The sequence below is a fragment of the Hippocampus bargibanti genome, linkage group LG04 (assembly GCF_051943395.1).
Source record: "Hippocampus bargibanti isolate YZ-2025 linkage group LG04, ASM5194339v1, whole genome shotgun sequence".
In the NCBI taxonomy this organism is placed as follows: domain Eukaryota; kingdom Metazoa; phylum Chordata; class Actinopteri; order Syngnathiformes; family Syngnathidae; genus Hippocampus; species Hippocampus bargibanti.
Window position 1 is genome coordinate 31002200 of NC_142737.1, and position 17624 is coordinate 31019823.

General features: G+C 41.3%; 1 protein-coding gene across 5 annotated transcripts in view; it reads left to right on the plus strand.

Moving 5' to 3' along the window:
* Nucleotides 1-17624, plus strand: part of gtf2h2 (general transcription factor IIH, polypeptide 2) — an 88540-nt gene that overhangs the window by 50133 nt on the left and 20783 nt on the right. For 2 of the 5 annotated variants that reach the window (XR_016114779.1, XR_016114780.1), the window contains one exon: nucleotides 7710-7928. The exons of 2 other annotated variants lie outside the window; for them this stretch is intronic. Coding sequence is in view for 1 of the 3 variants with exons in the window: in XM_088995119.1 (XP_088851245.1) it covers nucleotides 4601-4628 (28 nt within the window). In the remaining 2 variants the exon portion in view is untranslated. Of the gene's footprint in view, nucleotides 1-4600; nucleotides 7680-7709; nucleotides 7929-17624 lie in introns of those variants that run through there. One more of the 5 variants, XM_088995119.1, reaches the window with a different exon arrangement.

Consider the following 17624-nt stretch of genomic DNA (forward strand, 5'->3'; position numbering starts at 1 on the left):
TCATTTAATTCTATGGGCATTGAATCCATTTCAACGAGACTGCTCTGTCTTTGAAAACATTTCGCCTCCCATCTAAGTAGGCTTCATCAGTTGATTCATGAAACCATGGTTTACACTACCCGACATTACGTCTGTGTAAGATCTATGTCGTACAGGAGTGGTCCATCAATAAAAAGGTTTCTTCAGCCGTCATCTGTACTTTTTTGAAGGTGTCGGACGTTTCACTTCTTATCAAAAATGCTTCTTCAGGGAACTAAAGTCTTACTGGTAGTATCGGCCCTATATATATCAGAATCAGAATCATCTTTATTGCCAAGTATGTAGAACACACAAGGAATTTGTTTCCGGTAGAACACGCTGCACTATATATATCCCTAATGTCCTAATATTGTAATGTGATGAGAGGCTAGCTTTCAGCGGGACAGGACAAGGAGCGCAATGGGCGACAGGTTTGAATACAAACAAACGTTTTAATAAAGGGTTTCAGGGGGGAATTCACAAGTAACAAAGGTAAGAATAGTGTCTCTTCCAATATTTAAATCATAATAAAGTCTCTTCTGAGGTGAAACTGAAGACGGAGTTCTTTTCCATGAGTTTCTAGGCCTCACCCCTCTTGACGTCCTCCACACGTAGCCTAGCCACGTTTAGCAAGGTCCGAATCCAGTGTCCTGTCGTATCGTCCCAACTGGCAATGAGTTCCACGCGGCAATCAGTTTCTCCACAGAGCACAGCAACAGAGCTTGTCTCCCCCGGGCCCACACTCAGAGGCTCTCCGCCTTAAAAGCCTTGCCTGCCAATCAAGCCTTGATCAGCCGCAGGTGTGGTGTTTGAATTGCTGCCTTCCACCAGATGGGGCCAAAACTCTCTGTGTGAAGCCATCTTAGGGGGATGTATTTGCCCTCCAGAACCCAGCCTCTCGTGACATCACAATATATATATATATATATATATATATATATATATATATATATATATATATACAGTAAAGTCTCATATCGATATTCAAGGGAGTCCGAAAAAATATCGATATAACCGGGACTATCGATATATCCGACCCTGTTTGCATGTAATTTTCTCCGTGCGTGCATAGAAATAGTATCGATATAACCGGGACTATCGATATATCCGATATCGATATAACGAGACTTTACTATATATATATATATATATATATATATATATATATATATATATATATATATATATACACACGTCCGACACCTTCAAAAAAGTACAGATGACGGCTGAAGAAACCTTTTCATCGATGGACCACTCTTGTACGACTGACAGTTTACACAGACATATTGCTGCCAACTTTGGGAGAGACGTAACTTAGAAAAGGCCACTTTTAAATGAGCTGACTTAAAGAACCACCTCAGATTCAATCTTAGATGTAGACAGAGCCGGTTAATTCCTAAATGCTTGAAGCAAGCACCCCTGGAACCCGGATACTTAGCCAATAAAATGCAACAAAATTATACTAGGAAAATACTATTTTTTTATGAGACTTAACATAGAGATAATAAACAAACAGTCAGAAATAGAAACTTATTATCAGTGATTACACACTGAATTTACCCACAAAATCTATCAGGAAGTGTGTGAATTTACTAAATCCGGATACATGAGGCACCACAGCAAAACGAGAGAGATAAAAGGGTAAATTTCAAAAATTACTTTTACTGAAACAATCTCAGCTACTGGTAAACACGCGAAAAATTAGGAATGAGCAGATTTCAAGGGAGAATTGGAACAAAAATTTGTCAGACAGAGATCTGTCAGAGACAGAAAAGGCTGTAGTAACCAAAGGTTTAAATTTCTCAGTAACTCCTAAAACAATACCTACAATAGACTACATCACAGCTACTGAATCGGCTATTAAAAATAACAAACTTTCGTATGCAGAGGCAGATGATCTATGCATTAAAATAGCCCTTCTCAGTAGTGCCAAACCACCTCCCTCCAACGTAACATTAGAAGAGAGAAAGGCGTTAACTACTCTACAAAAAGACAAAAATATTACTATTTTGCCAGCAGACAAGGGCAGATGTACAGTGCTTCTTAACACATTGGATTATGAAGACAAAATAAATAGGTTAATCAGTGATTCTAACACTTATGAGCAACTAAAAAGGGACCCTTCCAAAAGATACAAGAAAGAAATGATAGACTGTCTCAAAAGTTAGAGAAAGGAAAACATATAGACAAACACATGTATTTTAGATTATACCTGGCAGTGGCCACGCCATGTATCTATGGCCTGCCTAAAATACATAAAGAAGGGTTGTTTGTAGCATTGACTCCTCTACATACAATGTGGCCAAATATCTAAAAACTATCTTAGCTCCGTTGGTTGGGAACACAGAATATCACGTAGATATTCACATATTGGAACCTGAGGAAACATTGGCATCTTACGATGTGACTTCTCTCTTTACATCTGTCCCCATCCCAGCAGCAGTCTCAGTGGTGAGGACGAGACTGCTGGCGGATGTTTCTTTGCATGAAAGAACCAAACTTAAACCGGACCACATTTGCCAATTATTGGACATCTGCCTTAATACTACATATTTTCAATTTAGGGAAACATTTTACAAACAAATTCATGGTTGTGCTATGGGCTCACCAGTTTCACCCATAGTGGCTAATCTGTACATGGAAGAGATGGAGAAACAGGCCCGGGGACAAAACCTAGACACTGGTTTAGATATGTGGACGATACTTTCGTCATAATTAAAAAAACAAGAAATTCAATCCTTCACTGATCACCTTAGCTCGGTAGACATCAACATTGAATTTACTCGCGAGGACATTAAAGAGAACCAACTAGCCTTTTTGGATTGTAAAGTAATTATAAAAGAGGACAGAGCGCTAAAAACAGAAGTCTTTAGGAAGGTTACACACACTGACCAATACTTACTTTTCAAACCATCCTCTACAACACAAACTAGGAGTTATCAGAACCCTCCAGCCTAGGGCTAGACTAATACCTACAAGCGTCGAAGGCAGAGAAAAAGAGTCAAAACATATCATGAGAGCACTCACGAACTATGGGTACCCTCAGTGGTCGTTTAACAAATGTCAGAAAGAAAGAATAGGGAATGAAACCAAAAATTCTGAAGATACAAAAAGGAGAAGAGTAGCAGTACCTTACGTTGCAGGAGTTTCTGAAAAACTACAAAGAGTACTTTAGCAACACAAAATTCCTTCTTATTTCAAACCGATAAACACTTTAAGGCAAAAATTAGTGCATCCAAAAGGTAGGCTTCCAAATGAAAAACAAAGTCATGTAGTTTATTCCATACATTGTAAGAATGAAAATTGTAAAGAGACTAACCAAATTCTCAAAAAAGACTTTATCAACATTGCAGGGATAATACTAGTGGGCCTCAATCGGCAGTACATATGCACCTAAAAGCTAGCAACCACTCATTTGATGACAATGAGGTTAAAATCTTAGCAAAAGAACATAGATGGTTTGAAAGGGGAGTAAAAGAAGCAATTTTCATAAAAAAGCTAAATCCTTCATTAAACCGATATGGTGGGGTAAGGTTCAATTTGGATCGTTTGTATAATAGCCTGCTTAGGCAACATAGGTTAGGCCACATTAGTAATGCTGATGAGGTGATACCGGAGGGAGTGGGGCAATCAGGCCAGTCGTTAGTCAGGAATGTAGGAAGGGCTTCTGGGAGTGGTCCTCTGCTCCCTCCAACCTAAGAGTAGGGACCTATCATAGCAGTGTCCGGCGCCGCCATGTCTGGATATTAGGGATATACAGTAAAGTCTCGTTATATCGATATCGGATATATCGATAGTCCCGGTTATATCGATGCTATTTCTATGCACGCACTGAGAAAATTACATGCAAACAGGGTCGGATATATCGATAGTCCCGGTTATATCGATATTTTTTCGGATTCCCTTGAATATCGATATAACGAGACTTTACTGTGTGTATATATATAGGGCCGATACTACCAGTAAGACATTAGTTCGCTGAAGAAGCATCTTGGATAAGAAGCGAAACGTCTGACACCTTAAAAAAAAAAAAAAAAAAAAACTACCCGACATTTTATGCGCTCCCGTATCAACATATCATTGAGTCTAAACTCCCTCATTAATAAACTATTAATTTATAAAAGGGCAGGGAGCATCCTCTCCGATCAATATGGACTTTTTATTGCCATATGTTGGATGCAAATCATTGTTGGATGGATGACATTGTATCTCGGAGACTTCTCCCATTGAGACAGCTAATGCGTACCTAAAATCTTCTGAAGCCACCCTAACAGTCTTATTACAGTGGGTACATTGAGAAATATGCTCCAAGCGAGCTTTGCTTCTCTCCGACCATTTGGAAACTTCAAAATGTGTCTTTCAGTTATTCAGTGTGTCGCAAAATAGGACTGTCAGATCACCCTTCACAGCCTCTTTTCCATTGTACCGGTTCTGCCCTGAAACAGACTAATTTCGCCTCGTGTGGTTGCTTTTCCATTACAATTTTCGGGGCCATATGGTGACAGTGGTCCTGTTCCTCAGACCAATATGTACATGAACATATTTTGTTTTCCGATACTTAACAATATTTACACTTCCATAGGTACAGTACCTGTGGATGTAAGAAGTGAAGCTCTTCGTGAGCCATCTGCACATTGCCAGGACCATTCCAGTTTGAATATATACACCAAATACCAGCATTTGAAATTGCGTCTGCCCGGACGCCCGCACCGTCCAACTTTTCGTCGGCCGTACAACTTACAAAACGTCTCAGCCCGGGTGGCCGACAACGTCAAGAAAAAAATACTTTTTTTTTTCAAATCAAACGTTTGCTTTATTTAATAAAGCAAACATTTGAATGAAGATTTTGAAATCAGAATAAATTATTCCAATTTCAAAATCTTCATTCGGTTTGGAAATGTCTGAATTTCGGTTCGTTTGGCAATTTGCATACTTGGCACGGCAGCCAATCAGAAGCCTGCTTTCTGCTTCCGTCTTTCCCGAGCGTTACAAGGTCGTGCATTTGCATGTTATTTTCCAAAGTAGACGCACAGAACCTCAGCCCCAGAAGAAAGATTCAAAAGAAGCTAACAAAATTTATAACGCGACAAAACGTAAACGTACATTATCCTGTGACTGTAAAGTGTACTTGAGAGTTTTGAAAGGCGCTTAGAAATTGAACGTACATTAAAAGCATTGTGGAAAGACGAATTCACGTCGGTTGTAGCAGACAATGCAAGGCAAACATTGCATTGTGCAAAATGACAAACAGTGTATGGGCAAACGACCAACTGGAGCAAAATCATCAGCAAGGGATGTTTACGATAAATTAAGCAAGGGAGCATTTGTGGTAGGTACATCCTTAATAAAAACAATCCTTAATACTTCGCAACAATGTTTTTTTTTGCAATTAGTCGTCTTATTGTGTTTCAAGTTGTGAAAAATGGGGCAGGCAACTTTATGGCCGGGCAGGCAACTTTTCGGAGTTGTCTGCCCTGGTGTCCGGTAACGTTTTGTCATGAGTTTCAGACACTGCAAATACCAATAAAAAATAAGTTAAGATCAAACATAATCAACAAAATTTTGCACTTAAACAGTGCGTGCATGCGTGAAGTTTGAGATCGATTGCTCCCTAACCACCGATTGAATGTCTGACTGTCTTGCTTTGGAGGCTCATGTTGGGCAGCAAACATTTTGCAAAAACTATTGAAATGTATATTCACCATCCTCACTAAGTGATTTTTGTTTTGCAAATGTTTGTGGAGTAAAGGAAAGGACAACTTTTTCTTTATTCGTACAATACTTCTTTTCTATGAAAAGGTTTGTTCAGCCGTCATCGGTAATTCTTTGACCCCAGCCCCGATCTTCGTCAGCAAACTGAGGCAGTTTGCTGACGAAGTTTCTTGGATAAGAAGCGAAACGTCCGACACCTTCAAAGAAGTACAAATGACGGCTGAAGAAACCTTTTCATCGATGGACCACTCCTGTACGACTTAGAGCTTACACAGACGTAATACTTCTTTTCCTCGCAAATTTTTCCTTCAGCGGTCGCAACGGTGAAACAGTGGTTTCCATCTAACGCTGTTTTGTGCATCTTCTTCTTTCACACCAGCTACCTTCATGTCGTATTTCACAACATCTGATCTTCATCTCAGCCTCCTTCTCCCAATATATTCACTCTCTCTCCTCTGTGCATGTTCAAACCATTCAGTCCGGCCTCTCTGACTTTCTCTACAAAATCTCTAATATGAGTTGTTCCTCTGATTTACTAATTTCTGTGTTGGGGCAATTCGCTCCGAACACATTGTAAACATTTTATTTTCACAAACCTCCATTTCATTATACAGCCCGTAAATGACCTCACATCCGCCAGTCTTAATAAAAGCTCTCCCAATCAGCTACGTGCCCCCCACCCACTATCCTGAGGGAGCAAGGCGCGCAGGCCCGTACGGGCTGGTGCCCATATTGTGCCGTACCAAAGATTCAAGAATCTTTTTGTTCTTACTTTTGATTCCTCCTACATCAATAAATGACCCTAACAACTGACCCTATCCAACCTGTTCACTCCCAATTTGTGTTTTAACATTTGTGTTGTCATATTATTTGTTATTTAGTTTTTTCTTGTTCTTTTGACTTCAAGATGGCACCACGAGAGTGGCATTCCTTTCATAACTCTGCTGCTGTGTAATGTAAATTTCTCCACTGCGAGACTAATAAAGGCAAATCCAATCCAATAGAAAACCTCAACATCTTAAGATCTGCTACGTCCAGCTCTGCTTCCTGTCTTTTCTTCAGTGGCACTGTCTCCAGTCCAAACATCATGGCTGGTCTCACCACCGTTTTATACACCTTTCCTTTCATCCTAGCTTTAGCTGAAACTCATCGATCATCCCTGACATTTTCTCCAGCCGTTTCAGCCTGCGTCTTCACATCTTTTTAACACTCTCCATTGCTCTGGACAGTTGACCACAAGTGCGTAAAATCCTCCACCTTCTTTATTTCTTCTCCCTGTAACTTCACTTTTGTACTTGCGTCCCTCTCATTCACACACATGTACTTTATATTGCTCCGGGCGAACCTCCACCTCTCTAGTTTCTCAATCGTCCTTGCTCTCGCTACAGATCACAATGTCATCTGCAGACATCATTGTCCATATGTATTCCTGTCCAACTTGGTCGTTTAGCCTGTCCATTACCATAGCGCAGGGGTCGGGGAACCTTTTCGACTAAGAGACCCATAAAAGTGACATATTTAGAAATGTTTTTCAGTGAGAGCCACGCACACACATTCCCACGCACGTACACACATGCACATGAACACACGCAAACACGCACGCACGCGATGTCAACAAAATGTCAGAATATATTATTTAAAATCGCTTATGATAATACTCACCATCAATATGAATAGTTCCGTTCCTCATCATTGTTGAAAAAAAAATCCAGCCAAACGATCAGATTGAAACTCAACTTGCCGGGTCCATAGGCGAAGCTACTGCTAGCTAGCCTGCACACTGCTCATTAGCTTGTACACTTGCTTTCTGCTGTCTCTCGCAGAAGTATATTTATGCTAACGTAATCTTAACGTCTCTAGCTCATTCAACAAGTCTATGGTAAGCATGTGAACAACAACAAGCTTCTCAACAATTTAATTTATGCCCCTAGATGAGTCGAGGAAACTGAGGCGAGGTAGGTAACCTTCATTCTTTGCAGCTTCCTCCTCCAGAAGAAGGTCTGCAAGCACCTGAAGACGTCGGCTATCTTGGGAGAGATTTTAGGCACATTGTCAAGATGTTTGAAGAGTGAAGCTTCAATCACTTCTGGAGAACCAGAAGCCTTGTCCAATCGTTGCCATAGCCTGTCGAGTCCAGCCGCTGGATCGTTGACATGATCTGCTGGGCATGGTGAAATGACTCCCCATCTAGCCACCTGGTAAGTCCTGCTCCTCACGAGGTTTGAGATCCAAGCCATCTATTGCATTGCAAAAGGCAGATCGCCATGACATATAGTTCTCAGGCCGATTGTCACACACCTTGAACCCTGTTGTGAGAAGGTCATGACGAGTGAGAAAGGCAGCAAAGTCAGAAACATCTGTAGACCTCGGTGTAAGCCTGTTGCTGACTTTACATGGAGAGCTTGCTGCATTGTTGCCCTGTGGTGCGTGGGATCTGAAGGCCGTGTGGCCTGGGGTTGCTCAGAACGCTGGGTTGTACGAGAGGCTACAGGCTGCAACACGCTGGGGCTATTATGTGAAATGTCCTCATAATGGCGCTGTGGAGGGTATACTGATTTCCCTTTGTTATCACCTTTATCATCATTTTGGGGGCTGAAGTATGCATCAATGTAGTCAACAATGCGTTGTTTTGATACTACTTTCACTTTCTGCTGCTGCTTCAAGCATCTTTGCTGCAGCCAGTGCAGCTTCTGCTTCACTCTCTGCTTTAAGAGCATTCAATGTTGCATCAATGCGGGTTCGTTCAACTTCCATGTCAATTATAAGTTTAGCATATTCAGCTCTGTTGCGAGCGGCCTCCGCCTTTGCCCGTGCTGCTGCAGCAACCTGGCTTGAATTTGACTTGGAAGAGCGCGTGCGTGCAAGCTGATGACTGGCTAGCACTTGAGGATTCACATACTGACCTGACCTCCAAGGTTAGACATTTCCTCAGGCTCTGACATTTTGGTTTTGAAGGTGATATAATGTATATCCAATCCACAACTATGCTTTCGACGTATAGGTAATGTTTTTACTCTTCTGCCCTAACCAATAGTTGGTGTGTAGGCAGAGTACTTAACAATCTTGCAATAAAAAAACACGAAGATGAGAATCCACCATTTACTATTTTTATGGAAGTCTTTCTTGTAAAACTGCATACAAAAAGAAAAAAAAACAATAGGAATGTTGTACAGCATCCAATTATACATATAAAATTACATTAATGTAACAGGCCTATTCTCGAGCTCAGGGGTGGTCAACCAGTCAGAGACTAAGAGCCACATTTTTTACTATGTTACTGCAAAGAGCCACATCAAGATGGCGACGCTTGAACACGCAGCGGCTCTTCTCCCTCCCGGCAAATTTGCGTTTTAGTGTTTATTATGTTTGTTCAAGTCATTATAAGTGCCTTGCACGCTGGGTCCGAGAGGACAGTAATTTCATCTGATCTGTGCTGTATGTCATGCATATGAGCATATTTGACAATAACGCTGACTTTGATAAACATGGGCACACATGAACAACCCATCGCCCCATCCCTCACACACAGACCTCTGCTCAGACAGATTTATTATAAGTATCACATTTTAAATACAAAATCAACAAATATATCGGAAATTGCCTCCTAGAGTACTAAAACCACAGGCAACAAACAACAGTCTTGACCCCCACAAACTCAGTTCAACCAAGTCCACAACTTCTGGCATTCTTTGTCTTGGACAATCCTCATTAAATCTGGCTTGCATTCTGTTCTTGCCACTCGAAGCAATTCTTTTGCATGAGTGTCAGTCAGAACCGATCGATGCTTTGATTTCACATATTTTAGGGTAGAAAACACAGACTCACAGACGTATGTTCACCCAAACATTGACAGTATCTTAAGTGCAGCCGGTTTGACATTGTGGTACTTTTCCATTGGCACGCCTTTCCAGAACTCAATGGTCCCTTCCCTTAAAGCAGGTTTCAATTGATCGTCCTCACAAAGATCGATCATCTCTAACTCAGCCGCAGCTTCATCTGTGACTAGCGGGGCTTTCAAACAGTCCGTCTCCGCATTAAACGGGTCGACATGGAACGTAATCTGCGCCCTTTTCAGATGTAGATCACGGAATCGGGTTACAAAGTTTTTGTGCAAGTTTTCAACCAGTGTTGCATACCTGGCTCTTTGCTTATTCAGGGCGGTGCTGGTCACTTGCCCGCTGGCTTTTAACAGAGTGGAAAAAGGTGTTAAATCTCCATTTTGAATATGCACCCTGAACAGCTTCAGTTTGTTGACAAACGCAAAAACACTTTGCACCAAGTCAGGCAGAATTTTCGACTTACCCTGCAGGTAAGGTTCAGTTTGACCAAATGACACAGCATGTCGACCAAAAAAGCCAGATCCATCATCCACTCGTTGTCCGAGAGCACGGGATAGTCCTTGTCTTTCTCTTCCATGAACAGTTTCACGGCAATCAGCAGCTCAAAAAAGCTACAGAGTACTTTCCCTTTTGACAGCCACCTCAGAGTGCACTGCAGTGGCAGGTCACCTGGAGGCCGTTGGTCCAGCTCAGCGATGAGATTCTTGAATTGTATGTGGTGAAGCGCATGAGTGCGGATGTAGTTGACGATTTCCATCACAGGCTTCATGACATTCTCTAAATTCAATGATTTAGACACGAGTTGCTCCCTGTGGATGATGCAGTGGAAATTCCAGAACTCAGGAAATGTTTGGTCAGGTTTGTACTGCCCCACAAGCCCGTTCACAGATCCAATCATGGCAGGTGCTCCATCCGTGGCTATTGCAGTCAATTTCGGTATGGGCAGATTTGCTTTCGCAAATGCAGCCATCATTGTTTTCTTCACATCTACGCCACAGGTTCTATCTTTTAATGGCACAATATCAACGAGTTCTTATTTGGTCGCACTATCCTTTGTCACAGACCGTGCAAATATTGCCAACTGAGGCTTGTCTTGTATGTCACAACTTTCATCCAATACAACACTAAAATACTCACATGCTTGAAGATCAGAGTGCAGCTGTGATTCAATAGCGGTGCTAATGTCTGATATTCTGCGTTCAACAGTGTTATGGGACAGTTGGACATCTGCTACCATTTGTTTTAGTTTGTCGTTTTCAGGAGACAAGATTTCAACAGCGTCACTGAATCATTTCTTAATAAACGCCCCTTCGTTGTATGGCTTTTTAGCCTGTGCAATGTTCCAAGCCAGTTGGTATGATGCAAGCGTTACGGTCTCTGGGTCCTTTGTAAATTTTCGGGAAAGAAAATCTGCTTTTCAGTCAGTATTTAAAGTAACCAACTTGTGCTTGTGAAGTTCAGTCCCGTTGGGGGCTAGCTAGAGTCTATCTCATTCAACAATTCTATGGTAAGCACGTGGAATGCTTAACTTATGACATATTGATGTAGGCTTATAAATAACTTGCACAACAAACAGTAAAATGTATAATGGTGTAAATGTACTTACAGATTGTACCTGAACAAGTCAAAAGAAAAAGGATGGACATGGATGTAATCACATCTCTCCACTGTTCGATTTCAAAATGGGTACTCCAAAACTTTTTGAGCAGTTTTAACTATTTCCACCACTAGGGGGCACTGTGCTGCATTGTAATGGGGGCAGACCAGTGCCATTTAACTGTTTCATTTATGGTATTGTATCATTTCAAATTAGAATCACGGCAGAACTTTTTCTCCAAAAAGGGGAAAGGGGATTTAAAAGTGGGCGTTTACCTTTTTCGACATCAACGGCTCATCCAGTCAGAATTGCGCTTCCCGCGAACTGCCGCCCAAACAGAAAATGAACAATAAAGCGAGAATATGTATTTAGTTTTATCGGCGAGCCAGATGCAATCATCAAAAGAGCCATATATGGCTCGCGAGCCATAGGTTCCCGACACCTGCCATAGTGAATAAGAAAGGGCTCACCTGGTGAATATAATACCACTAGTGGCTAGCATCAGAAGAAAATATTTTTTCTTGCTTGACTAAATACATATAGAAACAGAGATGCATCTGGGCCGCGCCATTTATGCATTTTGACTGCCACTGGTGCAACTTTGTAACTCCACTGCGCCATCACCGGCACAAGTCTATTACAATTAACGCATATTGCTACATGATCTTCGCCACATATGACACACGTCTGTTACAATAACTAAATAAACAAATTTAGTTAAACATCAATTGAAAACTGTTCGTTTTCCTTCAGAGGTTTTAACTTTCATCGTCTGCCAACCTGCCTTACCGATATCGAGCTATAATCACCTTGCATTTGTTTCGTGTGTTCCAAAGTCGTGGTAGAGGATACAGTATCTCAGGCTTTTCCATGATCCGCCGGAAACTGCAGAACGCATGGTGCATTGTATTATAGACATCGGACATGGCGGATGGTTGCAATATGGAGATTTAGTACATGAATACAACTCTAAAAACATTAAAAACAGGCAGTGTGAATAAAGTTGGATTGTATCCTCATTTTGTGAAATGCTGTAATAGTGAGCTGATCTGGCAACCCAGCCACAACGCAACATCACGATCAAAGTCAGTATATGCGTATGTTTGACATCTCGTACGACGCAAAGAGATGTGGTTGCTCGCTGCGCTCCGACAAATAAATATCCTACTAGTATGATCTAAACAAGAAGGACCATCTCGACTCTTTATTCTCCCAAATGCATCGCGAAAGCGCTGAAGATCTCAACAGGTTATGGGCCTAGGAGACGTTTGGGAGATAAAGTGAAGCCAGAAGTTTATCCAGACTTGAAAGAGCGGTGAGCAAACGAGGCTATCGCTATAACAGCGGTCAAGATGCATCGACGACCGGCAAGCAGGCCCCTTTGACTGGCATTCGACAGAGATGAAATGAAGTATGAGATATGGAAAACAAAAAGGCTCAGACATTTTCATTTATTGGGACAAAAGAAGACCGTGCTGGGAGAGCCGGCGGCGACAAGTTCCGAAATGGCTACGGATGCAGAGAAAAATGCAAATGCGTACGCCAAATTGATAAATATGCTTGATGACAAGAGCCTCTCACTAATAATGAGGGATGCACCTGATGATGGAAGAAAGTCTTTGAAGATATTAAGAGAATATTATGCCGGGAAAGGAAAACCACGAATAATAAATCTGGACACCACGCTCAGGTCGCTTCAAAAGAGGAACAACGAAAGTGTTACAGACTATATCATCAAAGCCGAAACCGCCATCAAAGCACTCCGAAATGCGGGTGAAACTATGAGAGATGGACTTGTTGCCATGGTATTAATAGGACTACCAGCAAGTTTCAAGCCATTCGCAATACATGTGGCACATTCAAATGATGAAATGAAGTTTGCAGATTTCAAGATTAAGCTACGGAGTTTTGAAGCAACTGAGAAATTGAAGACCGAGTCAATGGACAGTGTGATGAAGACACAGGGTCATAGTGGACGACACACCTCGAAAACTAACACCCGTGACCTATGCTTTCAAACGTGATGTAGATGTCAGAGACAAATACAAAGCACGATTTGTAGCTAAGGGCTACAGCCAGGTGGAAAACATAGATTATGGAGAGACGTTTTCACCAACAGCCAATCTAACAGGTATAAGAGTGGTGCATCGATGAAAAGGTTTCTTCAGCCGTCATCTGTACTTCTTTGAAGGTGTCGGACGTTTCGCTTCTTATCCAAGAAACTTTGTGAGCAAACTAAATTCTTACTGGTAGTTTAGGCCCTATATATATATCCCTACTGTCCAGACATGATTTGATAGGTCATTAATCAGGTCATTGACAAATTTCTCCCTAAATTGAAAATACATACAGTGAGACCTCAACTTACGAACACATTATATATATATGCAGGTGCTAAAAAATCGCCTCCAAGGAGCTTATTGCAGATAATTTTACTATTATGGGACCGGAAAATAAACACCACAGGCTCGTGTTCAGCCTCAGTTCAAATGGGGTGCGTTACTATGAATAAATTGAAGAAACTACCAGCCGTACACGTCTACTCTGCTCTGTTTATTTGTCATCCAAGACTTGGGGTGCGTTCAGGTTCAAGAATAGCGCACAACTTCTTATGACGCGAGGCTGTTTGGAAAGCATTGTCTAACTGAATGAGCAGGGACAAACACTTGCCAACGTTTTGTGTTGCTACACTTGAACGCACCCCTGTCAAGATGCGATAGAAGTGATTTTGATTGAAAGGGTCATGTGTCATGGTAAGGCAATCATAGCTAGTGTTTTCACACACACCGGAACAGCGTTTCAATAGTCACGCTAAATTGTCACGTGCGAGTTGACAGCTGGGGCCGGGCCACCGCTCGCGAGACTTCAATTGGATTTCAACAAGTCACTGTCACCTCACCAGTGACATGATTACGACGTAAGTGAATCGCTGTGTCTTGTGCTGCCAAATCCAACAGTTTGCTTTGCACGAGCTGATTGTTAGACGCGATCACGTAAGTTTGTTGCTTTCTGGTTTCCAATCGGGGGTGTGCCATTTTATTCGCCCCGCCCGCCTTCTTTTGTCGCGTTTTATTCCGCGTCCGTGAAATCATCGGACTCGCGCCTTTTGTTGTCATAAAATCTCTGCCAGCACCTACGGGACTCGAAGTGAATGCAGATGACATCGAGGAGCTTGTTGCTGACCATAATGAGGTCATCAACACAGAGAATTTGATTTGCCTTCAAGAGGACAACCAGAAGCAGGCCATTCAGATGTTGATGTGCAGGCTTTTATTGAACAGTTCCATCCAGAAAAGGCTATGAGAATCATCAACATGATGAATGATAATGTGATGCCTCAGTTTTTGTAAGACCTTACAAGTCAGAAAGCAACAGGTGTCAATTAAGAGCCATCAATGACCATCACAAATGTAAATAAAGTGACTTTATTATACAGTGCAGTGTATTTATTTCATTACAATACAATAGCACATTTATTATACATAGGATGAGGTAGGTTGTGTGTAGTTTTAAGGCTTATTTAGTTAAAGTATATTTTATGGAAACCCGGGAACGGATTATTCCCATTTTAATGGTTTCCTATGGAAAACTTTTTTTGAGATAGACACTTTTCGCCTTGCACACTCTGTCTGGGAACCAATTAAGTTCGTAAATTGAGGTCTCACTGTAGTATTAAGGCAGATTTCCAATAATTGGCAGATGTGGTCCGGTTTAAGTTTGGTTCTTTCATGCAGAGAAACGTCCACCAGCATCGTCCTCACCACTGAGACTGCTGCTGGGGTTGGGACCGATGTAAAGAGTGAAGTCACATCGTAAGATGTCAATGTTTCCTCAGGTTCCAATATGAGGTCTTTGATACTCTACAAACCCTGTGGTGTTCTCTACATTATTTTATGTTACCAACCAACGGAGCTAAGAGAGTTTTTCAATATTTGGCTACATTGTATGTAGAGGGGTCAATGTTACAAACAATGGGTCTGAGGGGGAAGCCTTCTTTATGTATTTTTGGCAGGCCATAGATAGAGTAGTCTCGTTATATCGATATTCTCGGGAGTCGGAAAAAATGTCGATATAACCGTACTATCGATATATCCTTCCTGCGCCGAACTGCATTAAAAGGGGGCGTGGGGGCAATATGTAAAATGCGGATCTTTGACATGGCATGTAATTTTATCATTGGATTCATGGATTGCGTATCTAGCATGCTTTTTGTATAGTAGTGAAGTGAAAAATAAACTCATTCATAAAATAAAAACATCTTTACACTTTTTAAATGACTATTTCCTTTCAAAAATGCAACCAATGCAAAATCCTCACATTGTTCTTTTCACACGAAACCACGAACGCCAGCATGTACAAACATGAAAAACAGTAATTGTTTTAGGCGATAAATATATCAGAATGAAACACAATTAAATACATGGATGGAAAACAAAAACTGCAACGTTAACATTGCTTACGTTGATGAAGTATTCTGCTTCACGTCGAACTCTTTCGCGATGAAGGACTTGCTTGTTGGATTGTCCTCCACAGCCACGATTGCCTTGTACGTTGTTCGGATATAACAATTCTTACATTTCCCCATGCTTGAAATTGTTGTCAACAGTACTGTATATAAGCTCTGCTATGCTTTTTTTATTGTACTCGGTAAGACAGGTCAAAACACGGAAGCTGGTCACGTGACTGCGGCTTGGGAGGACCCAACAACGGGGTTCGAGAGAGTGCCTGAATAGAATGACTGAGCTGTGGCGTAACAACAGCTCCTGTTTGTATCTGTATGTGATAGCTGCTACGTTTTGTTATTAAAAAGACCGACCCGCTATAGCAGCGACTGTGCGCAACATTTGCCATGCTGAGGGGCATTACAGTATGTTTCAGACACTATTGCAGCAGTAATGAAAGACGTGAGCTCTGCTACGATTTTTTTTTTTTATTGTGCTCGCGTATGACAGGTCAAAACACGGAAGCCGGTTACGTGACTGGGGGATCTTTAATACAGTATGGCATGTCCAGTAATTTTCAAAATCATCACGCTTCAGCAGACAAAACAATACACATTGTTGAAAAAAAACATTGCATTCATATACAGGAGGTGGTTTGGTACTTCTAAGAAGGGCTGATATTCTAATGCGTAGATAATTTGCCTCTGCATAGGAAAGTTTGTTATTTTTAATAGCCGATTCAGTAGCTGTGATGTAGTCTATTGTAGGTATCGTTTTAGGAGTTACTGAGAAATTTAAACCTTTGGTTAGTATAGCCTTTTCTGTCTCTGAGAGATATCTGTCTGACACATTTTTGATCTAATTCTGTCTTGAAATCTGCTCATACCTAATTTTTCCCATGTTTACCAGTAGCTGTGATTGTTTCGGTTAAAGTAATTTTTGAAATTTACCCTTTTGTCTCTCTTTGGTTTTGCTGTGGTGCCTCATGTATCCGGATTTAGAAAATTCACACACTTCCTGATAGATATTGTGGTTAAGTTAAGTTTGTAATGATTGCTAATAAGTTTCTATTTCTGACTGTTTGTTTTTTATCTCTATGTTAAGTCTCCTAATTCGCAAATTTAGTATTTTCCTAGTATAATTTTGTTGCATTTTATCGGCTAAGTATCCGGGTTCCAGGGGTGCTTGCTTCAAGCATTTTGGAATCAACCGGCTCTGTCTACATCTAAGATTGAATCTGAGGTGGTTCTTTAAGTCAACTAATTTAAAAGTGGCCTTTTCTAAGTTATGCTTCAAAAAGAGTGGTTGCTAGGTGCATATGTACTGCCGATTGAGGCCTACTCGTATTATCCCTGCGATGTTGATAGTCTTTTTTTGAGAATTTGTTTAGTCTCCCCAATCTATTGCTCTTTACAATCGGCAGTTCATATGCACCTAAAAGCTAGCAACCACTCATTTGATGACAATGAGGTTAAAAACTTAGCAAAAGAAAATAGATGGTTTGAAGGGGGAGTAATAGAAGCCATTTTCATAAAACAGCAGAATCCTTCACTAAACTGACATAGTGATGTGAGGTTCAATTTGTATCGTTCGTACAATAGACTGCTTAGGCAACATAGGCTTAGTTATGCTGATGAGATGATACCAGAGCAAATAGGGCAATCAGGCCAGTCGTCAGTCTTCACAATAGAAGTAATCAGTGGAGCCGCAGGAAGTAGTCCTCTTCTCCCCCCAACCTGAGAGCAGGGACCAATCATAGCAGAGTCCGGCACCGCTACTTCTGAACAGTAGGGATATCTATAGGGCCGAAACTACCAGCTAAACTTTAGTTCGCTGAAGAAGCATCTTGGATAAGAAGCGAAACGTCCGACACCTTCAAAGAAGTACAGATGACGGTCGAAGAAACATTTTCATCAATAATAATACTACATTGCATCTACAAGCGCCCCTCAAAACTCTCAAGGACAGCTAATATATAGCCCTATAGCTAATAGCTACCTAGCGAGATAGCAAATA